This window comes from Erpetoichthys calabaricus, chromosome 3 (assembly GCF_900747795.2).
Source record: "Erpetoichthys calabaricus chromosome 3, fErpCal1.3, whole genome shotgun sequence".
Classification (NCBI taxonomy): Eukaryota; Metazoa; Chordata; class Cladistia; order Polypteriformes; family Polypteridae; genus Erpetoichthys; species Erpetoichthys calabaricus.
The window spans coordinates 50454569-50479621 of NC_041396.2; the positions used below are offsets into that span (position 1 = coordinate 50454569).

General features: G+C 37.3%; 2 protein-coding genes across 3 annotated transcripts in view; one reads left to right on the forward strand and one right to left on the reverse strand.

The window, feature by feature from the left end:
• Nucleotides 1-18530, forward strand: part of LOC114648022 (tudor domain-containing protein 6-like) — a 37950-nt gene extending 19420 nt beyond the window's left edge. Inside the window, 6 exon segments of the mRNA XM_028796799.2 lie at nt 303-436; nt 2214-2297; nt 6384-6447; nt 6881-6951; nt 8566-8635; nt 17518-18530. Coding sequence (XP_028652632.2) covers nt 303-436; nt 2214-2297; nt 6384-6447; nt 6881-6951; nt 8566-8635; nt 17518-17684 — 590 coding nt within the window. The 3' untranslated portion in view covers nt 17685-18530.
• A 3804-nt stretch (nt 18531-22334) lies between these two features.
• Nucleotides 22335-25053, reverse strand: part of pla2g7 (phospholipase A2, group VII (platelet-activating factor acetylhydrolase, plasma)) — a 52249-nt gene continuing 49530 nt past the window's right edge. For both annotated transcript variants that reach the window (XM_028796800.2, XM_051924534.1), the window contains exon 11: nt 22335-23105. In XM_028796800.2, the coding sequence (XP_028652633.1) occupies nt 22975-23105 (131 nt within the window). In that variant the 3' untranslated portion in view covers nt 22335-22974. The remainder of the gene's footprint in view (nt 23106-25053) is intronic.

The window sequence follows — 25053 nt, forward strand, 5'->3', positions numbered from 1 at the left end:
CTGATTGGTGCAGCTTTTCTCTTTTTACAGACAAAACTATTTTTTACAGACTAACTTGAATTTTCAATAATTTAAAATGACATTTATTTACAGAAAGTGTAGATCTTTCAAGAAATTTGTATACTTTGAGCAAGGTAAAATGGTGGTTGTCAATGGAGGATCTGGAGTGTTAAAGACACGAGACAAGATATTGCCTTAATCAAAAATGTTTGCTGTAGTGAGAAACTAGATCCACTCTGCTATAAACTCACTTTTACTGTATATGGGTATTCTAACAATTTTTTTTCTTTTTTCAAATTCAGGTGAAAACATTCATGAGAATACTGAAGATGTTGAAGGACCACTTGGTGTTGGTGCAGAATGTTTTGTTTGGTCTCATGTATGTAATAATTGGTGCAAAGCACAGATACTGAAAATTTATGAAGACACGACAAAGGTATTCCAAGTTCTTAGTTATTGTAATTTGATTAAAGCTAGCTTTACTTTCAAGTATGTTCTTCATGATTATTCGCAATTTTATAGCTTTTATGGCCTTTAGGGTAGAAATGATTTTAACATTATACCTTAGTTACATGTAGCTTGAATTTTGGTGATCTTAAAGGAATGAAATCCTACTTCGCCTGATGTATCAACTGATGGTGTGAAAGCTCTCCTAAACCATTTGTAACAGAAATCACATGATAAAGATCTAGTGTGTGCACATTAAAAGGATGCATTTTTATATTTAATGCTTTAAATTGAAATTTCTTAAATTTTCACATGGGAAGACATGAGTAATCTCCTAGCAACCACATGCATTATTAAGTAGGTACTTGGTGATTTGGGGAAAGATTACTAAGACTCTCCACTCTAGCCTATTAACTATAACCGAGTAATCTTACCAGTTACACTAAGGCATTATTGAAAGACTAGGCTGCACATGTCCAGTAGAGGTTAACATGGTTTCACTTTGTGCTAGAGTCCTATAAGGAAGCAAAAAAGCATTTAATCAGAGATGTGCATTCAATACATTTTTGAAAATGTTTTTGCTTCAGATTAAGTGCCATATGAGAAGCTGGTGATAAAGGAGCACTGTATAGATGGATGCAAAATTGGATCAAATGCAGAATACAGAAGATTTTAGTACAATGATCTTTCCTGAATTTGTTTTTGATTTAAATTTTGTTTTCACTTTGTCATTATGGGTTGAGAGTAGATTGATGGGTAAAATGGAAAAATGATCCATTTAAAATTAAACGTGCAGAAAGTGAAGTGGTCTGAATACTTTCTAAATCTACTGTATGTGAGTGTGTGTACATAAAAGTGTAACAAACTGATTAAGATCACAGATCATACTAAATACTAAACTAGGTGAAATTGGGGGTACTCTAGAGTCAACAGAAGTCATTGCTGATGATCCTGACCAAACTGAGCTTTGGGTAATTGTGGTAGTTGAATATTAATGTAAAGAAATTTATAAAGAGCAATACAATTTTATGTTTATATAGCAAGAAGTGTTGAGCACAAACTGAGAGGTAATTTTAACTAACAGCATTTAAGAACAAACATGATAAAAAAAATTATAAATGGAAATCTAACTGGAGTCCACCATACTTGTAAAATGATTACTTCTAGAAAGAATCCATAGGCACAGAATTAAACTGTTCAAGGGTATATTATGTACAAACATTAAGGTCTTTCTTTACAAAGTGATCCCTAGATATATAGGAATAAATTGCAAGCATAGTGGTGAAAAGTAGTACTTTGGGGATGTTCAGAACTTAAATGAGAGAGGGGCTGGGAGTAAACGCTGATTACAGCACGTTGCTGCACCCACCACACGGATTGGAACCCCAGTTCTTTAGCCATGCAATGGGTGACACCTCAGTTTTTTTTTTCTATTAATTAGATTATCAATCCTTATTCATCTATTTTAGGATAAGTGGCCTGTTCTTGTTAGACATGCTATGTTCCTATTTCCTTGTACTTGGTGAAAAATTGGAGGTTTTGTGTATTTTGTATGTGACATTAAATTCCATAATTTTTTAATCCTACTCTTAGCAGTGGTAATGGTAACTACATGTTTTATAAAAAATTTTTGTGATTGTTAAAGCTTCATAAAATGCAGATAGGATTTTTATTCTTTAATATCAGAGTAATGTACAGTAATTTTTTTTGTAGTGCTTTTTTTAAATTAAGTTTATTTAATTTCCTTATATAAACATCATTTTAAGGTTTTGCTGTTGGACTCAGAATCAGAAGCAATTGTCGACTCTCAGAATATTTGGAGAAGTGTACCCAAAACTGACCTAAGAGAGGTTTGTTAAAGACAATTATTTTGTGCATGATTTTTGTTTATTATACAAAATCTCTTGACTTGGTATAATTACACATTTTTGAGTTAGATAATTATCATTAATGAAGATTACTTTTAAATATGTGCCTATCAGTTATTGGAAAACATTGGGTGAGGAAAGAGTAGAAACAGTGGGGTAACTATCAGTAAATTTTCAAATGTTGTAGATGCCCCATAATAAGTTAGGGGCAGTGTATGAATTGTAAGGTGGCAGTAGCGTATGGACTATTTAAAGAAATGATTGTGCAGGACCCTCAACAGGTAGGATTCATAATGTCTGGTGTAGTGTGAAATCTTCGTCTCAGTAGTGACACAAATAACGTCTGTGATCATTTGCTGAAAGGCTTCATTATTTGATATTTGAGAATGCAGTTTAAAGTGCTGCTTTTTTTTAACTGCTCCCCCACTCCCAATTATGGAGGAAAGCATTGTAAACTGTAAAAACTGAATATTCATATACGATGCAGCACTATTGCATTGGGGGGGGAATTAAGGCCGGGGAAGTTAATGCATTATCGTGTTTAATTAACGCGAATTAATGCAATTTTTATTATTTTGAAAGCCTCAGTCTCTCTAGCAATTGATAAAGATCAGTGATCTTCTTGTTACAGCACTTTTTGATACGCTTTTGCTAGGAGGAAAGTTAGCTTTGTTGATTTGACCTCGATTCCCTGTGCATGCATGAGTAGCAAAGAGCTTCTAAAATGGCCCTTGGAGAGATACCAAAGTGAATGCTCAAAGCGAAATAATCCATGGATGACTTTTCATATCACTGATTTCAACTCTGATTTGTCAGACTTTAATTTTGATGCAAGTGATCTGGAGATTGAAAACGAAAGTGAGGTACTGGCTTCAGCTCATCAGTCCCCAGCTGATCGTGGTGCTGAACACGTTCGTGTAGCTGATGCATCTATGGCAACGTTCGCCTGGGAGAACGGACACTTACGATGGCGGGAGGTACAAACCATATTGCGTCTCACTGCAACTGCCACCCCCCCATGCATCTGTCTCAGAGGCAGCCAGCCCACCAAAACGGACGTTTTATGTTGATTTATGTGTGAAACCATTGCTTTGTGCGCTTCTCAGTTTTTTGGAAAAATTATTAGCCCTCAATAAGTTGCTACTGAACAGATTGTTTATGCTGCTCCCTGATAAAAGAATGTTTCTGTTGGTATCTGTTCAGATAAAAAAGAAAACAGATATAGAAATGTTAACTTTCCATTGCTCTGAAGGTGCCTGTTATTATGTTGATCGTGGCTGTGGACTCTGAGGGTAACTTGTTTTTCTATAAAGGGAACACTGCTGTTAAAAAGCACCTTATTTGTTTAAAGTGTTTACAAACCAAATACATGCAATACACTACTTTTCAGTTCATTATTAAATTTTGCACATAATGTGATTGTTGTGATTGTCAATCACAGACAATCGTGCAATTAATCTTGATTAAAAAATTTGAATCGCTGCCCAGCACTAAATAAAATTAGAAAACCAATAACACAATTAATAAACAGCCTAAGGTTTGAATTGAATGGAAACATGGCAACTCAGTTGTGTGCTGTTCATTGATTATTGATAATCAAAATGGTTAACTTGTTGATTATAAAATACAACACCTTTATGAAAACATTTGTAATAAAGTTCATTCATGCATCCAGACCCATCTGATGAAGTCCTTGTCTCCTCCTTTTGGTAACTCAATTATAAGTATTTCTTCTTCCATCTTCTTGTCATCCTCTTCCACTTCATTATGGGTAAAAGGCTAGTGAACTGCAGTGTGGCCCACACAAGAATAACAGCATAGTGGCCTTCAGGAGAAAATTTAAAAATCCTCAGTCATTTATACGGGTATGGAATGTGTACACATTTCACAACACTGTTTTTTTCCTGTATGTGTGCTGTTATACCACCTTTGAGCCATGATCTTTAGGGATTCAGCACTGGAGTAAGTGCCCATAGGCAGAATACCTCCTCACCCAAAACAAGTTTGAATCATGGGATTATTGGACATGAATGAAAATATGTCAACATAGTAATAGCAGTTGTAACCTTGATGCTTATGTAAATTGTCTCCTCTGCCCTTGTCTGGACAAGATCCTCAATTGCAGGTTTGAATGCATGTGCCCTAACCAGTAGGATAAATGGTACCAGTTGCAAAGTTTGTTAGTGCACCATTCAAAGGTTTCAGAGTAAAGTTTACAGTATAACAGTCCAGATCAGGGAGTCTGAATTGTTTTTATACTGTAATGAGGTACTTACTGTGGCAGCATTTTAGGGAATCTTACCCTGGTCAGGAAATAAAGGCCTGTAAATTTCTGAATGCAGTTAATCTTTAAGTCAGATTGAGTTTACAACAGTGTTTCAAGTAAGAATTAAAGGACCTTTTACTTGTGTTCAAGCAGTCAAAGACAGACTTACTTTTTTGGATCACTGGGCTGCATACTTATAGTACTGTAATTTGCAAACTTAAAGCTTTCTACTACCTAAGACAGGGGTGGGCAAAGTCATTCCTGGAGGGTTGCAGTGGCCATGGGTTTTTGTTCCAACCCAGTTGCTTAATTAGAAAACAGTCCTTGCCAATAATTACATTTCATGGCTTATTAGTGCCTTAACTCTGCTATGTCAAGTCATTCTCATATCCTAGATTTTTTTCCCCATTCTAAGGATATCATCCAAATACTTTGAAGTGTAAAACAGATGGGCAATTCTCAATCCTTCACTTTTTTCTCTTCTCTTTCCTTCCAAGTATTTAATTAAACCAAATAGTGCACGATAAATTCACACAGGTGTAAATGGAAACAAGCAAAATGGATAATTGCTGGTTTCTTTTGTCATTAGCATCTTATTGCTAATAAGGAGCAATTAAAAACAGAAAGCAGCTGTTTAAGACTTAAATAAGCAATAAGGGTTCAAAATCTTAATGAGGGAGACAACTAAAATGAAGCAGAAGTGTTTCTAGAGCAATAAGTGCTTCTTATTAAGCAATTGGGTTAGAACAAAAACCTGCAGCCACTGTGGCCCTCCAGGAATGACTCTGCCCACCACTGACCTAAGAGAATCATAGTTTTTCATACTATATACAGAAACCAAAATATATTGCAGAAATCTAGATTGGTTTTTAGACAATTTCATAATTTAGGCAAGCTGTATTTAGCCACAGATAGTTAAGTATTTGGTCTAAATATGCAATTGTTCCTTCATTTTCATGAGATTATAAAGAAATTGATGAATAAATGGAGTAGATGCATCATAAAGTACAGTTTAAGAACATTCATTTCCCATGAATCTTTGATCCATCTAATTGTCATCCTCAGCTATGTTGTTTTTGACTTCAACTTTGTAAACAAGATGTCCTATTGAACCAAAAATTAGTGTATACTGGCAGATTGTTGTACTCTTAACTCGGGTGATGAAAATTGCTCTTGTTTTCATTACAGATAATGGGTTAGAAATGCATGCAGGTGGTTTGAATGTACTATTCATTCTAAAATACAGATCACTACTGCTCGATTTTAAAGCTTTGCAAGTGATTGCTGAGTTTTTTGTAGACACCAGTGAGACAATAGTAGTTTTGAAGATTGTGGTTTTGTCATCTTTGTTTCATTGTTTGACTTTGAACCTGCTGAGGAGATCTTAGCAAATATTTCACGAATATACGCCTATGCAAAGTTGTTTGTCAACAATGATTGTGCAGGTTGGTGTATTTTTTTTTTCCGGTTCATTAATTTTCAAAATTGAATTCTTTAGAGGCAATTTTGAAGGCAAGAAACCTTTTGTGCTACAGAGGCTGTTTTAATTTTACTCTAACAATATAACCCCTACAGAAAACCCTTTGGGTTATTTCTCATTAATGCTTCTCAAGAAAATAATAAATTTTGTATTTTCGTTTAACTGATGTTGAAAGAGCTTTATTTTTTTTCCTTGATTTAAAGAAATTTTTAATAAAGGACATCTTGACGATTTTCATTCTAGAATGAAGTTGAAGTATTTGGCAACATTGCTTTTATGTTAACATATTAGAATTAAATGCATTTTTCCTGTTTTGCATTAGATTGCTCATGACAAGGATGATTCAAATGAACAAACTATTTCAAGTAGCAATAATACCTGTCAAGGTAATTTCCTTTTTTTTTTTTTTATGCAAGCACATAGACAAAAAATTAAGACAATAGGAAGATGAAATTACAATGTTTATTCTTAACTGTGTACAAAGCACAAGTCTAAAAATTGACAATCTACACTATGAAGTGTCATCACTACCAGGTAAGATTGACTCATAGTTTTATTAAATGTTAATTCAGTACAGCTGCTTATTTAACTACTTGCTTGGTAGATAAGAGTTTAAGATGGTAGCTTTTTAGAAGTTTTTAAAAATGCCTTTGTCGTGCTACATCAATAATGTTTCATGGACTTCATATTTATATATAGCTAAAGTATAAATATTTTACCCCAATGGGGGAAAAGTTGGCGATTATTCCATACAGTAATACAAATTATTTGTCCTGTCACTAAGTCTTTCCAGTTCTTCATTATTGATCATTTTTACAGTTACCCAGGTGTCTCCAGTGGAAAAACATTTTGCAACAAAACATGAGGGATTGTCAATCAGAGAAGATATGGTAAGAAATGGGACACATTTAGCAGAATGTGTTGCTTAATGTGCATAACTGTGATATATTAATGTTTAAAGTTCTATTTCATGTACATTATCTTGAAGTCATAGTTGACCTTTATGGACAACTTTTTGACAACCAAAGAAAATCAAATTTTCAGGTTTACTCAATTGGTTAGTGAAATAATGATCTAAGGTTGTCTCTATGGTATACATGTATGCGCAAGTGTGGTTACATTTAGAGGTGTCCTGTTTCTTTATTGGTAATCTGGCTACTAATGAAGTCTTTCCAGCACTGGAAGATTGTGATCATGTGAGCTATCCTGTATGAGCACAATTAAAAACTACACAGTACAGTTGATTATAATCAGCATATAAAATGGTAACACAGCTTTTTGTGGTAAAAATTTGGAAATGACCCTCTCGAGCAGATCCAGAAATATGTTGTAAGAGGTAGCCTGGCCACAGATGGACACGACAACGCAGTGTCCACAACACACACGTGTATTCACACAAGTATTTACAAATTATTTACAATGTCTAGTCCTTGGTTCCTTCGGCCCCCTCCACTGCTGTCTCACAAGCTCCGTCCTTCTTCCACCCGACTCCGGCTCTCCGAATGGAGTGAGGCAGCCCCTTTTATCTTGTTCCGGATATGCTCCAGGTGCCTGACGAACTTCCGGCAGCACTCCCCAGTGTGGTGGAAGTGCTGCCCTTGCACCCGGAAGCACTCTGGGCATAAACCATCCGTGGTCTGTCAGCACTTCCTGGTGTCCCGGAAGTGCTATCCCCCAGGGATCAAGGACCGTCCGGGTGCCCAGGGAAAAGAAGTGCTGCTCTCCTGGTTTCTCCTTCCTCCAGGTGTCCCGGCAGGGCTCCTGGCCATCTATCAGAATGTATAAAAAAAAAAAAAAGAAAAATACTTATAAAAACCTATTTTGAGATGCTAATTGGCAATGAAAGAAACTCTACATCTACTTTTGAATTAAACATTTAAAAGTATATATGAGTTAAAATTATTGCACCTCCAAAATTATATCCATATTTGTTGAGGAAATATTAAGAATGCAATTTGAGAGAATTAAGACGTGAAATGGAAATTGTAAATTTAAGTGATTTTTTTTTTTTTCCCCTCCCTCGGTATTGTCAACATACTAAAAATTTAATTTAATTTCATAGTACTCTTATTTTCTCATCCTTTTGTAGCTCTGTGCCTAAACAGTCTCAAAAGAAACTTCAGTGCAAGAAAATGTAGTGTAATTTTTCTTCCCTTCACAAAGTACTCTTACAGTGGTGTAAAAATGTCGGGTTTTGTCATTTTGTTTTTCCTGTGACAGGACATGCTTAACTGTTGGCTAAAGTTTGTGTCAAAGGATGCGGATTTTAAGTTGAACTGACCAAACCCTGATGTTGAACTCCAGTGGTGGTTATCTTAATTCAGTTTCTGGTTTTTACTCGCTGTCAACATTTAAAATTGTTTTAGGTTTTTATCTAGTCAGATACTTACTTTCATTTACATATATTCTTACAGTATGCATTTAACAGAAGTCCTAGAGTAACCCATTAAGTGTTAAATACATTTAATTGAAATGTCTTTTGAGAAGATATTTTTCTTTCTCAGGAACAACTTGTTAAATTGCCAGAAGAGAATCCCACTGAATTAGAATCTGAAATACAAGACACCTATATGGGTATGCTTTTTCTTATATTATGAATTACCTGTTCACTTTAACAGTCTTAAAATAGTTGGCATTTTGCAATATCAGTGGCAGTGCATTGCCAATCATTTATATTGTTTGTTACAGTTTTGATTTTTATCAATAACTAGGGGGCTTTGCCCCTGCTCGCTTCGCTCGCCAACCCCTGTGTTTGGTTTTCCGGACACACTTAAGATTTTTTTTTCTTTGAATTGTTGCTATTTCATTAGTTTCACTTTTATTCCAGAACTTCTGTAAAAACAATATTTGGAATCTTTCGAGTCCAAATATGCTGATTCTTTTAAATGAGGTCAGTGAGACATGTGTTTAATGACTTTGTCAGGTTAGAGATAATGAAAACTGGAATTCAAAAGACCCCAAAAAAACGTAGGCGCGAAACACATGCAGAGCAAGATACAGAATATAAAAGCAGAAAAAAACAAGTGTCCAAAAAAAAAAAAGGTAAACATCGCATTAGCGCAAAAAAAGAGAAAGTATTACTCAGAGAAATAACTAAAAGGCGAATAGAGATCGAATATATGGACACAGGTGATATGTCAGAAGTATGTAAATATTGTAAGGCTTTGAAGTTTAAGTCGGAGAATTTCAAAAACGTGTTTTACCTCACATGCATTTATTGTTTACTTTGCCAAAAAAATTAACTGATGATGATGTAGATTGCTTTGTATGTGCTGAAATTCCAAACAGAGAAACCTATGCTGAATTATCTCTAACCTGCTCTGCATATGTTTGGCCTACTTGTTTTTTAACCTCTTTATGTTGTTTTACTTTGTTTTCTACTGTTTTATTTCTGACCTTGCTTTGTCCTGCTTTTTTTTTCCAATGACACCTGGTCCGTGGTGATGATTTTTCCCTTTTTCGAGTATTAATTTCTGTTGTGCTACTGCGATCTTTACTTTCTTTTTTTATACTTTCTAATTTTCCTACTTTCATATTCTTTAACTTTCTCCACATTTGAATCGCGCATACGTGTTTTTCATAATCTGCTCTGCATGTGTATAGCGCCAACGTTTGGGAACGTCTTTATGAAGTTCTACTTTCTTTTACTCTTTTTTTTTTTTTAATTCTGAGCCCAATTAGATGTGCTTTGTTTCAATTCCACTTGTTACGGGCTGATAATTACTTGCCTTATTTTCTGAAAATGCACCTAGATTATTATTTGAGTGTCTTTTCTCCGCGCTACTTTCTTCTTCGCTTATTCGTCGACATTTCATTTATAACGTATTGTCCTTATGCGCTTTATATGCGCCGAGACCCCGGATCTGTATGTGCTCAAATCCTTCACAAGACTGAATGTTTTGCTGCCCTGTTGTCTTATTTGATAGATTGTAAGTAGGGCGTGTCTTGTAAGAATATCATTTTCTACGTCATCGCGAGACGGTCCTGGGTCAATCTCTTGGCACAATGTCTCCTGTTTATGGTCCCCGCGAGACGCACCGTGGCAAGTCTCTTTGGTCTCGCGGGTCTTTTAAATGTCTTCCGAGAAGATCACGTGTCGTAGCCTTGCTTTTGCTTTCAAGGCAAGGAATTTTTTTTTTTTTATAATAGAGAGAAATGAGTGAGACACATTCCATGTATTTCTCATATCAGCCTCGCATGTTCCCTACCCACTTCAGAGTTATGCGAACAGATTTTTGGACAGTAGTAGCCAAGATAGTTATCTGAAATTTTAGTTGAAAGGTCCCATTTTCAGCATTGCCTAATTTTTTAATACATTTTTGGATACACAGTGAGTGGCCTAAAAAAAAGTACCACTTAAAGATTTAAGAGTTGGACTTGTTGCTATCAACTCCCAGACAGTGTTTAGAAGCAATTAAAAAGGCTAACGGAATGTTGGGTTATTTAGTGTCCTGATGTGTGGAGCACAAGTCCAAGGAGGTTATGCTTAAGTTTTATAACACGCTGGTGAGGTGTCATCTGGTGTACTTTGTACTGTTTTGATCTTCAGGCTACAAAAAGGACTTAGCAGTGCTAGAAAAGTCCAGAGAATAGAGACTAGGCTCATTCCAGGGATACAGGTGATGAATTATGAAGAAAGATTAAAACAGCTGAGGCTTTTCAGTTTAAGTAAAAGGAGATTAAGGAGTGACATGATTGAAGTGTTAAGTGAAAATTTATAAAGCGAATTAGTACAGTAGATCAAGATGGTTACTTTTAAAATAATTCAATAAGAACACAGGGATACAGTTGGAAACTTCTTGGGAGTAAACTTCGCACAAACATTAGGTTCTTCTTCACATAAAGAACCATAGACATAAGGAATAATCTACCAAGTAGTATGGTAGACAGTAGGACCTTAGGAACCTTCAAAAATAGACTTGATGTTTTGGAGGAATTGAGTAGAAAGGATTGGCAAGGTTTGTTGGGCTGAATGGCCTGTTCTCGTCTAGATTGTTCTGATGTTTCAACCATAGGGATTTGTAAGATCAGGAAAGATGGGATGGTTTTGTTTAACAAAGTTTCCAATTTCACACAGCAAAAATGTGTTTAAGGTATAATTATATAAAGATGCATACACATTGACATTAGAGATATTCAGCAAAAATGATCAAAATGACTTGGAAGTGTGCATGTCACATCAGCTGCCCCGGGGTCCTCCCTCTAATGGGATATGAGAGGTCAAAGTTGCTCCATCTCAAACTTTGAATTAGTAATATAGGCACATGGAGTGTCGTATTATTTCAAGATTGCTGATCATGATTTTGAAAGTTTTGATATTTGATTTTTTTACCGGTGGTCTTAGCACTCTAGAAGGTTAAAAATTACATCTTTCAAAGGAAAGCATAGTTTTTAGACTATTTCAAGGTCAGTGGTTATAAATGTTATTTTTGATCCTTTGTTAGGGATGTGTCCCTCTATGGGGCCTCTAGGAGAAGGTGGAAAACAGCAAATTTCAATTATAGTTGAGAATATTCAGACTAAATATTTAAATTAAAGCGCACATTTTAATATTTCAAATATCTGGTGCAAGTAATGTACTGGTTATGTACTTCTGCCTCATGAAGTAGATCACTAGGGTTTTTATTTTAAGTATGATTGTATTGGAAAATGCAGGACGATTTATTTCTAATTCACATTATTTTATATATAAAGCACTGTAAGATATGTAGAAAGTAAGGTTTTAATATTAATTTTGTTTAAGGGTAAGTGCCCTTATTCATATTTACAAATATATTGAACTAACAGTAAGTTAATTGCATTTATATCCAAAAACACATTAGGGTTGAGCCCCCAGTAAAACGGGATGAATTTTCATAATTTACATAGACATAACATTATAAATGGGATATGGTCTGCTAGCAACAAAGTGAATAAACCAATTGCAGTTAGTCAGTCGTGAGGTCAGTAAACTACCCTCCCCACTCCTAGGCATTGTAAAATATCATACATGGATGCTGAAAACGACTGTTCAGCAGTATTGTTTGTACTGTATATAGCCAGACAAATGTTGTTTGAACAGTACCTGTATATCATTTCATGACTCTCGACTAAGCTAGTGCTTCCCAATCAGTGGGCCATCAGTGTTTTGCAGGTTAAGCTGTCTAATTATTGCCGCAAATCCACCTGCAATCAAATTGATGCAAATAAAATTTGAAAATTTTTCCTATATTTTAAATGCTCCTGTATTGTGTTTTAGGCTCAGTCGTGTATAAAATGTCACTTGTGACCAGTAGGAACCTTAGCTGTTTCACCTTTAGTCCACTACCCAATATGCTGTGTGTGCCTGATGTGTAGGTATGTTCAGTTCAACTAGCCAGATACAGTGCCAGGGGTGTCTGAGGAATAACCAGACATTAGATTCTTGGATTTCAACAGACAAGACAGATCCATAGGTGAAGCAACAAAGAAATGGTGAAAGAAAATTGAAAGGTTAAGAAAATACAGCAAAGAATATTTAGCTTTTGGATTCACACACACACACAGGCCTCAAGGATGTGCTGCCACCCTAATGGGCGCAGTAGTTTTAGCAGATGAGGCGTTGAAGCCGTCCAAGTCAAGACTCAACATTCTGATCATGTGACCAACCCGGTGGAATTTTTTGAAGCTAAGAACTACAAGGCAGACAGATTATTAGAGTCCAGAAACTAGCCATGCTACATGCAAACGCATTGCTAAGACTAGAAAGCTGCATACTACAGGAGAGAACGTGACTTTTGCTGGCTGATGGAGAATGGACGTGGTTCTCGGAGAGTCTCTCCTTGTAGAACAACTTGTTTTTTTCCATGTCATCATTTCTCCATTTAACCATTTTATGAACAGCTGGAAAGGAAGTGACAAGTGTGGAGTCTTCTGAGGGCAAAGAAATGGCAGATTTTGAAAACCTGAAAAACCTAATATCCTTTGGAGAGTTTGAATATAATGGACATGTACAATTCAAATTTTCCATTTTGTACATCTTTACTTGGCTGTGCAACCGCTGCATCTATTTCAGACACTACCTTCAGTACTTTGAAAGGGATTGACTGCTCTAAATGCATAGGATGAAGTACTGATGGAGCTTGTGTGATGCAAGGCAGACACAGCAGGCTTGTTGCTTAACCTATAAACGTGGAGGGCCGTTAGCAGCAAAGAAAAACTGAAGAATGTTTTAGACAAGGCTGTTTGAACCGTCAGCTGTATTGAGGACCATCCTCTGCTGTCTCGCTTTCAGTATTCGTGACGATGTGTGATCTGGGCAATGATTCCCAGCAGTTTCTGTTACACACTTAACACTAGAATTCCCAGAGTCTACGAAAAAACTTGCAGATCCGGCCCACCTTAAAACCGTTCTCACCTCTCTTTTGTCTTCTAAATGTGCCGATTAAGAGGAGTAGCGAGCAGCCGGCTATTCCATCCCCCACCGTCGCAGAACGTTCACTAAGTTTTCCCAGCTCATGGCTTGTTTGATTATCTGGGAGTGACTGAACTGCTGGAGTTTTAGAATAGAAATAATAGATCTCTATTTGGAATACTTGCATTTCATGCGTGTTCCGTTTCTACAGTAATCTGTGTAAACACATTGCTAAAACAAACTTTTTTTCATATTTTAGTAATAAATGTTACAAAATGTAGAATGTGTAAAGCCTGAGTTCCTAAGATCAAATAAACACTTCCACAAAAGCTTCACACACCATATAACAGTTTCCGTGGCGTAGCGCGCTAAGATTTGCTTCTCAGACCGAGTAGCTTTTCTCTGCCTCACAAACATGAGTTCAATTCCCCGCTGGGGATAAAGTGTTACTACTTTTTTTTGTTTTTAACCTCAAACTGACATAAAATTTGTAAATTGGTATGCACTGTCAGTTAATGAGATCGTTATATTTTCATGTGGGATGCTCCTTTTAAAATATTTTTTTAACAATTGAGACTGCAATTAACATGAACAACTGTCGTTATAACTTATATAACAAATCAAGTGCATGTGTGTACTGTATAATATTAACAAAAAGAGCAGCTTACTACTGAAAACGGCAAATATAGGAGTGAGTGGGGATCGAACCAGGACTCTTTATTACACTTGGTTTGCGTCTGTACTTGCGCTGTTACTTAGAGAGCCAGATCGGAGGGAGGGGTGATGTTAGAGCGGGTGAGCTTATTCAGTGCTTTTTCTTTCAGTACATGTGCCTTCCCTGTTTGTTTGTATATCTCTGCCTGTCTGTCTCTGTATTATGCAGTGCTCTGTCTGTCTGTGTGTTATGGATCTTGAAAAAAATAAGTTATAAGGACGGTTTGCTGACTTGGAGCACCACTGCCTTACTGTGCCACAGAGACGCGAGTTTGATTCCCAGCTTTGAAGAAAGTGTTTTTTTTTTTCCTCAAACGAACATTGAATTTATAAATTGGTATGCACTGTAAATCGTTAACTTTAAAATGTCAATCGCGGTTATTTCTGTTGATTAATTCATGCTTTTTTACTTAGAGTCAGAACAGGAGCTTTTTCAGCTTATTCAGCTTCTGATCTGACTCCAACAGCGCCAGTATAACTTCACACCCAACCTGACGCTGTTCGTTTTCAAATAATATTGCATTACTTCGACGATGTTTTCTGATTGGTACTATTCGCGTCATAAAATGATTTCTTCAAAACGTCACATATATTTGTCTTTTTTTTAAAATGTGCGTTGTAGCACTCAGCAACTGGCCACCTGCATGTTCTTGCGCACACTAAACAAGACAGCGCTATATGCAATCATCAGATTCAAATGTTAAGTTATATAGCACAGAATGGAAATCAGCAGTTCTTAGCATTCCACCATGCAAGCTGTCATATCAACCGCCTACTGTAACTTGCTTTCTTTTTTCTTCGGTTATAGTCTTGAATAAAAGTGCACTTGTTTTGTTATACTTTTACATCAACATATGTTCCTGTGTTTGAGCTACATGGGCATGCTCAAAAAATACACGTATAATGCCACGAAAAGTGCATGCAGACACTTCAGTTCGCAAGCATTGGTACGACAATGCAGTCACAAGTACACTGCAGGGCTTTAGCGCATCTTTATGTGAAAACAGCATCAGATGGGGAGTGTCTGATGATTGCATATAGCGCTGAAGTTACTGCTCTTTACTATGCTTTCCTCTGCATGTCCTGGAGTACAAAAGAAACAGCATACAGCAACACGTGGGGACTGGCAATATTGGGGGAAAAAAAACGCGCAGTCGTATGTATCGTGATAAACTGCAGAACTATAGCGCGTCTTTATGTGAAAACAGCAGTGTCAGGTGGGGGGCGGTAGGGATGGATCCTGAATGCGACTGAGACAATGAAAAGTGAATTTTAAAAAAATAAAGCTAACCTTTACAAATATCATAAATTACACCAGCTGTTACAGACTGAAATCAAATGTATCTTTTTATTCTAAAATAGTGAAAATAAGAACACTTTTCAAATGGGAGTTGTGCAGGATCGAACTCATGACCTTCTGATTCCCAGTCAGCGACTGATACTGTTACGCCACGGAAGCAGTGATAGTTAATTCATATCAATGTCTCACACTAAAACGGGTTTTTTTGGCGGTGGCTTTTTTTTTGTACCTTTTGTGAAAGTGTTTCTTTGATATTTGGACTTCAGGCTTCATACATTATATAGTTTATGCCTACATTTTGTCAATTGCTACTAGAATATATAACACGTTTCTGTTTTAACAATGTGTTTACACAGATTACTGTAGAAATGCAACACATATGAAATGCGTGTGTTTCAAATAACAATCTTATTATTTCTACTCTAAAACTCCACTTCACTCCCAGATAATCAATCAAGGCAAGAGCTGGGAAAAGCCTGTTTACGTTCTAAGTCGTTGGGGGGGATGGAATAGCCAGCTGCTGGCAGCTTGTCTTTATCAGTACATTTAGATGACAAAAGACGCTGGCGGAGAGGTGAGAACGGTTTTAAGAAGCGATTTAAGGTGGGCCGGATATACGAGTTTTTTCGTAGGCTCTGGTAATTCTAGTGTTAAGTTTTACAAGGCAAGGAGCTCCTGTGTCTTTAGTTACAGGATGAGGTAAACTTTATTTATGCAACTCGACTTTTGAATCTGCAAATTGTTTCAGTGACTTGGGTGTGTGTTTTGCATATTTGGCTGATATTTTTAGTCAAGTATCAATCTATCTCTCTCAAGAAAACTGTTGACTTTCTTCAATTCCAAGACCAAATTAAATCAACCATTGGAAACTCGAAAATGTAGGCCAGGCAAACTGAACTGTTAAACTGTGACTCTCATGAATATCTTCGATTCATTTCCCCTCAATATGAACAAAGGAGAAGATGGGAGTTTCCAATCACTGTGGTTACTGATGGTAATGAGCACCTCAAGTGTGGAGAGCCAGGTGCTGAATATTGTCGTCCGTGTGCAACTGGTTTGACACTGACGAGGCTGTGGCTGGTTAAGAGACGGAGAGCATGATAGCCTTGTTGGTCTTTCTTGCAACAGTGCTTTAAATCTGTTTTCGCACAGAAGCCTCCACCCCACTTGTTGACTTCACTTTGTCAGGTAGGGCAGTATACTAAGAAAAAAATAAATGAAGTTTTTTCTAATGCTATTTCCAACAACTTACCTCTGTGAAGATGGGTTCTCAGCACGAGTCACACTGAAGACAAAATACAGAACTCCACTTAATACTGAGCCAGACTCAGTTCTCTCTGCAACCTGACCTTGAGCAAACATTTGACCTATGACATACAACACCATCACTTTCGTTAGGTGGGTGACTGTACTTGTATGAAGGACCCGCATTTGGCGCAGCGTGATAAACGACATGCAGTTGGTGGCTACTTGTACTCCAATAGCTGAAGATGCACTTCAGTGTTCCTTTGTATGTTGGTAACGTACCTTTTGTTTCAACATGCAAATGACAATCTTGCAGAAGAGCTAATCTTCAAATGGATGTTGGCAGCATAAAGATTTATGCCCAGAATGCTGGTATTGGGAGGAAGCAGGAGTCGTCACTGCTGTGTAGCTCATGAGCTGAATTGAACTGTTTAAGTGTATTGTAGTCTGAATCACCAACTGTGCATCAAACCATAGGAAGCTAAAAAATGAGCTACATATATAACCACAAAAAATAGAATGTTATTGGTGGCTGTAACTGCTTTTAGACAAACTCTGTAGTTTTGTCACACGTACAGAAGATGATTAAATTCTTACATTATCTTATGTCATCTTGCCTAACTCGTGACATGGGCGAGTACCCTACAGTCAAGACCCCTGGGAAAATGCATTTTAAGAATAGTTTTTAAACAGGCACCCACACTCAGAAAAATGGCCCTAGTATGAACTTTTCAAATAATTAGGCAGTGTGGGGCACCTTTCTACTCTTAACTTGTGTTCAACTTGCATTGCTCAATTAAAATCTGAAATTTTGTGCTTTCACAGAATGTCCTTCAGAGGAGATAACTGCACCGCTGTCAGATGTCAATGTGGATGAACAGGCCCCTTGTGACGATCAGGCACTGGAGGTGCTACCAGAAGTGACATCACTGAGTACTGACTTGACGCAGATTGGTTGTGCAGCTGCTGACTTTGGTTCCGAAAACACCTAAACAAGTCACCTGGAAGGTACTTCAGACTAAACATCTGTAAAAGTTTGGTTTTTTTCCTTCTTTTGAAGATGTATGCATGTACTTTGTTCTTGGATCAAGTGGTTTTTTTATGTTTAGCAAGCATTTGTATGTTTCTCCATGCCTTACTCATATATTCCCCTTCTCCAACCCATCAAAGTTTAGAAGTGTAAAGTTCTAAGAACTATTAATGTAATAATCATTAAAAAAAAAAAAAACTTTATTAATATATTGATATTTTTCTAGTCTAATGTACATTTTGAATTTATTTTGAAATTAGTTGTGAAATTATTTAAAATCTTGTTACACTTTTTAGAGAAATTTATTTGACATCTGTTTTGTGTAGTATGTTTTAAGGGCTTGAGATAAACCTTGACCCTTTCCATGAAACTCTGATTTCATTGTTTGACAATTACGAAATATGTGGGAATTCATCAAAGAAATGGGTCTAAAAGCTGTTTTTGAAATGTAAAGAGCTCAATGATAAAACATGTTTCATAATGAGAGGTGATGTGTGCAGTGCTGAGCCCCTCTTGCTTTTGGTAGCTTTCTTTTCCCTGAATAGTTAATTCAAAATTATGCTTTGAGTTCCTGTTTATGATCGTATTAAAGACAGATCATTGTTGTCCATTGTTGTCAGCTTTGCTTTCTTTACATCTTGGGGTATCTCACATTTGTTTCTTTTCAGTCAGCCTGCCAAGCTTGGCTACTAGAACACAATCTACACTTGGCTGGACCCTTTCCTGATACTCTTGTTCTTTTTTAGTCATTTTTGTCTACAGTAGAAACACTGTGTGCAAGAGAGAAGGGTACACAGAGTGCCAGAAGGAGGAGGGAGAGTTCAGATGTTTTAAAGGTCCATCTCTCATCTACCTGCGTACACAGACAAAATGACATCCATGCGTACAGCTGCTGTTGTCCAGTAAACAATTTGTAGGAATTCGTTGAGTCCTTCTGTAATCAGAGTCCAGTAGGTGTGTGGGAGTTAATAGGTTGTGCATGTGACTGACTTTTGAACACATCAGCATGTGCTTCACTGAATTTGCTTTGCCTCAAGTTCAGTGGTCTTAAATGTCCCTGATGGCTAGAGAAGTGTCTGACAACTATTCTGAACCAATAATTGTGGGCAAAAATGTGACCTGACCTGTGATGTAGCAGTGTTAACCACTGTGCCTTTCTAAGATAATATTGTCATGTATCTGGCTGCATTGTCACTTTTGGTGGCCAGCTCAGTTATAGAGAAAATGCACTTTCACACAGACACAAGTCAGAGAAATGTCTGGTCAGCTGTGCCCAAGAACAAGTCTCATCTCATGGTAATCATTTTTAAGTGATTGGTTGTGTGATGCAATCAGCTTAACCTATCTTGAGGGGAGGGGGGTGTGGACTGCTATAGAGAGAAAATAATTTAACATGAAGTGCCACAGCCAACAACAATTGGTATTGTATTTTTAAAGCTTTAATAATTTCATCTATGTGCCCATCACGCTCATAGTCTCTTTGTACTAATTGCTGCCCTTCCGATGTCCATGTTGTTGCAACTCTGAAATTCTATTCAGAAAAATGATTAATATTTGTTTTTTTTTAAACAATAAAGACCTGCTATCCACAACATTGTTTTCCAGATGTGAATCACTGTCCATCTTCAGCAGACAACTTACAAATAATCGTCAAAATAAATGTCACACTTGCAATTGCTGATGTTTCACTATGTGTGTTGGTGGTCCAGTTATTACTGTTGGGTACAAATCTGACTACAAACCTGCCTGAAATGGCATTGCAGTGTTTTCCGGACACTGTGGAACGTGAAGTATGCAGCCAGCATTGTTTGACCTGCAGTAGGTAAGCGAGAACATGTCAGGGGCACACAGTGGACAGAGTGGTTGAGCCACAGGTAAAGAGCACAGCAGTGAACAGTGCCTCATTTTCAAAGCTTTCCACACACAGCAGGCCCCTGCAATGAATGCCAGTGCTAGAAAAAATGGTGGTCTCTTTGTGGGAATAGGACTGATGCAATGTGGTACATGACTGTAAATTATGTGCCTTTTTAGGAGAGAATGATTTGAATACAGCTACTGTATACTGAAATGCTAGCACATGGATTAAATACATATAACCACACAATTGCATATATTGATCCACGTGCATGATGTGATGGCAGATGCGTGCACATGCAAATAAAACCGACTTTTCTTGTGTTTGCATACATGCAAGGTCTGCATTCAGTTTTGGAACGGCTCCGTCGTAATGTGTGTCATCTCGCTGGTTCTCATTTCCCTACATAAAACTGATGCTGGTTGTGCACTTCATATACCGACAGCTTTGCTGCTCAGTCACCCACTTGGAACATTTTGTGCCAATCTGCATCATGCTTTGTGTGGGCAGACATTGGCTGTTAAAAGTTCTGTGATGATGATCTGGCTTTGCAAACCAACATGTAGTACTGGGGGTCACCAGCGAACCCAGTAAACTGGCTATAAAACACTTAACAAAATTTGCCAACGCTGCTCTTGAAACTTAATGCATAAAATACTTTGCAGTAATTCAAAGAAATTAGTAGAATGTATAAATTAGATTTTGTGGAATTTTATCTATGCATTGGCATCTCTGTTAATAGTTATTAATCAAACAGGGATGAATAATACAAAATGCAGGCTTCTCTGAATGATTTAGTATCGTACTGTAGGCCTCCGGTTTGACAGGACTGAGGGCAGAAGCACACAGCCTGTAGTGAACCATCAAGATAGAAGATTGTCTTCCTTTTTAAAGCCACATTTTGTGTTTGTGTCTCTTCAGTTTCAAGCACAAAAAAAGGAGCTGAGCGTATTCTGAATGTTGACTCCTACTTAGCCCTCCTTTCTCATCTGTTCCTTTATCTTCCTCTGTAACCTGTTTTCCCTCTTCATCTTTCCTGGGTTTGTTCCTTTGTTTCTCACCTAAAGACATGGGCAAAAGTACACCATGCATGTGGTTTGTGTTAAGGCATCACTGACCCCCTCATTGCTTAAAGTGTCTAAAGGTAACGTACTCCTAATCAAGCACCTCCGCTGTCAGCAATGAAGATTATCAATGCATCACTGTGGTCTGTATATTTAATACATTTTGTATGAACAGTCAGTTTATGAAATATTTTCATTTTGTATTTTTTTAAGCACTGTGTTACACTGGTTGCTTTTCATTTTTATTATGCACTGTTTACATTTTGTGTTGAATTAAATCCATGAGAAAGCATTTTTTGAGTGCAGGGTAGGGGGCAGATAGTTCTTTTGCAGAGACTTCTAGAAAAGTTGGGGCAGAACTCCTAGACTGATGTAGATTTGTTAACTGGATGAAAAAACAAAATTGAAGTCGCATAAAGTGTATTCATAACCTGGCATGTTAAGAGCACCTAACTGCTGGAGTAACACACACAGCTATCCTCCTACACTCCCGTAACATCTGGAGAAGACAACACCCAGAGCACTAACTTAAGTATGGGTTTGTATGCTTTTTCTTTAATACATGCAAAGTGTAAAATTGTGGTATTCTGTTGGCCAACATGTCTCCAAGGTGACACTGAGCAGAATGACATTTCCACAGTGCCGTTCCACAAATGGACTGGATTTAACACTATATACTGGACACCGCTTCAAATGAAGTTACGGCCAGGCCTGTGGAAAGCACAACCTTTGACAGTTCGGCCCGAGTGTTCAGATTTGTGGTAGCATTAAGAGACATCTGCAGTGATTTCAAAGAAGCGACTGTTGCTGCTTATCAGTTTGGCAGTGGTCATATTTACACGTTAGTATATTTTCAAGCTTGAATATTCAGGATTGCTGCCAATCTTGTTGGATATGGGTGTCCTACTGAACAATTAGACTAGTATCATCTGCTCTGAGCATTATGCAGAGTGGAGGACAATATCAACCTTGGCACAAACCAGCCACAACAGCGGCCTTGCAATCATTGAGTCCACCATCGATTAGCTCTCGCTCACAGCAGTGTGTTCTAGTGGAAAATGTGAGTGTCCATCTAGCAGCTGACCTAAATTATACACTCACAACTCTGACAGCTGAAAAAGAAAAGCATTCCGGTCAAAGTCCAGCAGTGCCATCGCAAGTTGGCCAAAATGTCTTTAATACAAGACAGAAATTGACAAAAGCATACTAGTGACCTTCAAACTACAGCTATGGTTAGAGCGCAGTGATCCTTGTTCATGCTTGCATGTGTAAAAGCAAGGAATTGAAAGAGGCTGCTCTTCTTCACATCACTGACTTCACCTGGTTGTTAATTTTTAAGCACACATCTGATAAAATGTAGACAACTAAAACTTGTCAAAAATGGACTTTTAAAGACTTGTTTTTACTCCCTGCCACAGTCCCACATTAATTGCTCCATTGATTGATTTCTGTATGTCTTTTTGTTTACGATATTTTCATTGCCTTTGCTGTATAATTTCAAGCATTTATGAAATATCAGTACTTGTGCTATGAGTAAGTTTATAGTTAAATATAAAAAAATCTCTTCCAGTTACAATTTTTTTAAACTATTTTTGGGAGTGTTTTAATGCCCCTAATTTTTCCTTACCCACAGTATGAACATCCAGTATAATTCAAACATACAAAGCACACATATCGTACTCATGGTTACCAATTAAGTCAAATCAGTTATTTATTATGGCTTGACTAATGCTAAATGATTAAAAATAAAATCAAATAGTTCAATGCACTTTCAGAAATCAGCCATCATTTGAGGTTCACAACTGTGCAGTATGAACCAGAGAAGGGTCTCATTTTTAAGCAGTGTACAGATGGACTGTAGGTTTGGGTGTAATCCTTTCTTTTTTAGTGTGCTATTTTTGGATGTATTGTTACAAGTCTACTTTAGTACACGTTTATGTATTTAGAATTGCGTATTAGGCTTAGGTAGCAAATAGCAGGTGCAACAAATAAATTAAGAAAATCCAAATACTAAGCTTTGCTTAGCTTCTTGTCAGACTTTGATGCATTGTGTTGCTGAGGAAATTAACAATACCAATTTAACTTAATGCAGAAAGCTACCAGCACTGTTCTGATCTATGCCTTGTTTCTATACATATATATTAAAATTCAGACCTAGAGCTTCCATCATGTCACTGGGTAATTGCTGGACCAAACTGTTTCCTGTATGTATTTAGTTTTTTGTGAATGACAAATTTAGATTCCATCTTATTTACACAAAAGATTTCACATTTTAAAAACATTATTAAAAAAAAAATCACAATTGTGCTGCTTGGCTAACTGAAAGATTGTGATTATTTGTTGACACTGTAGTCTTGTGCTGTTGTATTGTGCTCTGGAGGGAGCTGAATATTGGTGCCTGGAATAAGGTTTTCATCTTTCCCATCAATAAGTGAATCCCACTGGTCAAAGTCATTGTGAAGATCTGGGAACAAAAAAGAGAACAAAAAGCTGAATTAAGATTTTAGCATTGTAAACACTATGGCTACATCGTGTCCTGCATTTCTTTTGGTGAGAAACCGGTTACATTTGTGGTACATCTCATCCTTGAAACATTTTTGTTGCTGGAACTCCCAATTAGAGCAGGTTTTTGCTTAAGACACCAGTATTCTGGGTAGGCACATTGTTTTGTCCTCTCTGCAGGCAGGTATTGTTTACATGTCCCAGTGCTGAGGGGGAAGTTCCACAAATCATGCTTAGTTAGTATGCCTTGCTTAGATCAAGAAGGTGACACCATAACTGGTTGAAATAAGCCCAGCAAGGATTACGGCAAATCAGGCTTGGCAATTAATCATCGCCATAGCACCAGCGCAAGATAAACGTTGAAGCTCAGCAGAATATTGTGGATTGAAATGAAACTCCATACAATGAGAGAGAAAGATATTAGAGAAGGGTTCCAAGGATTTTTTTTCTCCATCTAATCTTGCAGAAATCTCATTTAAAAAATGATACTTTATTAATCCCAAGGGGAAATTCACAAGTGCTATGTTCATTACAAAATGGTGAAACATTATAACTTAAACTAGCTCGTTCACTAAGAGTAACAAATGCCATTCCAATTATGTAATTCAATACCACCTTTTTGTCAGTGACAGGAGTTTTGAGCATATCTGATGTTGCTGCATTCTTAGATTCTACTACTTCTTCCTCTCTTCCCACTTCTATGTGGAGCTGATGTTCTTGATCATCCTTCTCCAAACAGCTCGGTCCTGTATCTCTTTGCCAGTCAAGCCCCTTTCCTTCAGCTCTTCTCTGCTTTGGCATCCTCACTTTCCATTCCCATCACTCTTTTGACAACATATTGATCGTTTCTCCTCCTCACATGTACATAGCACTTCAACCTAGTTTCCTAGATGTAACTCCATGCAACCATCTCAGTATTCTCATTTCTGACACATCCAACTTCTCCTGCGTTCCCTTTACTGCCCAAGTCTCGACTCCATACATCATTTCTGGTCTTACCACTGCCTTAAAAACCTTACCTTTAATCTTCGCCCTAATTCTTTGATCACACAATACTCCTGCTACCTTCTTCCAGTTTTTCCATCTACACTGTACTGTATGGATTATCTTTGCATTTAGTTTTCCATCTTGAGCTAACACTGGTGTCAGATACTTAAATTTATTCACTGTTTTCAATAGCTCTCCCTGCAGGCTAACTTCTGAATCCTGATCATCATTAAAACTCATATTCTACCTTGTTTCTATTTATCTTTAATCCTGTATCTTCCAAAGCTCTTCTCCATTCTTCCAACTTCCTCTTTTCTTGTGCTACACAACGCAGTGTCAGCAGGAAAAGGCATGCACCCGGGGATTGGTCTTTTATCTCATGACTCAACACATCCATAACCAGATCAAAAAGGTGTAGGCCAAAATGCCTTTGTGGTACTCATCCAGTTAAAAAAACAGATTTAATAGGGGTGCAGGGGCCCAGCTGCACAACAGTCCCACTTGCATTCAAAAAACTAAGTGACTGAACTCCAGCTTGTAGCAGGATCTGTTTGCACTTCATCCAATAACAAAGGTGTAAATCAGAGGTGATCTGACCTCTATCCAGAGGCCCCTCTGCAGACCTAGACCTCTTGTACTCAAGCAAGGACAAAGACACATAATTCAAGGAATGACAACTTAGATGAACAGAAGGACCCACTGATTAGAAGACATTGCTTTTGTAACCGGAAGTAATGTTTGTCTCAAAGTCACAGACAGTACAGCAAATGGCCTAAAAATAGAAAGCAAGCAGAGGAGGCAGCAAAGACAGTGCAGTCCAATGCATGAAGAGTCTCTTTACTTGAACCCGGAGCAACAACAAAGCAACTCCACACACCATGAGACATCATCCATAAAGACATGTATTGTAAATGTATTTATCT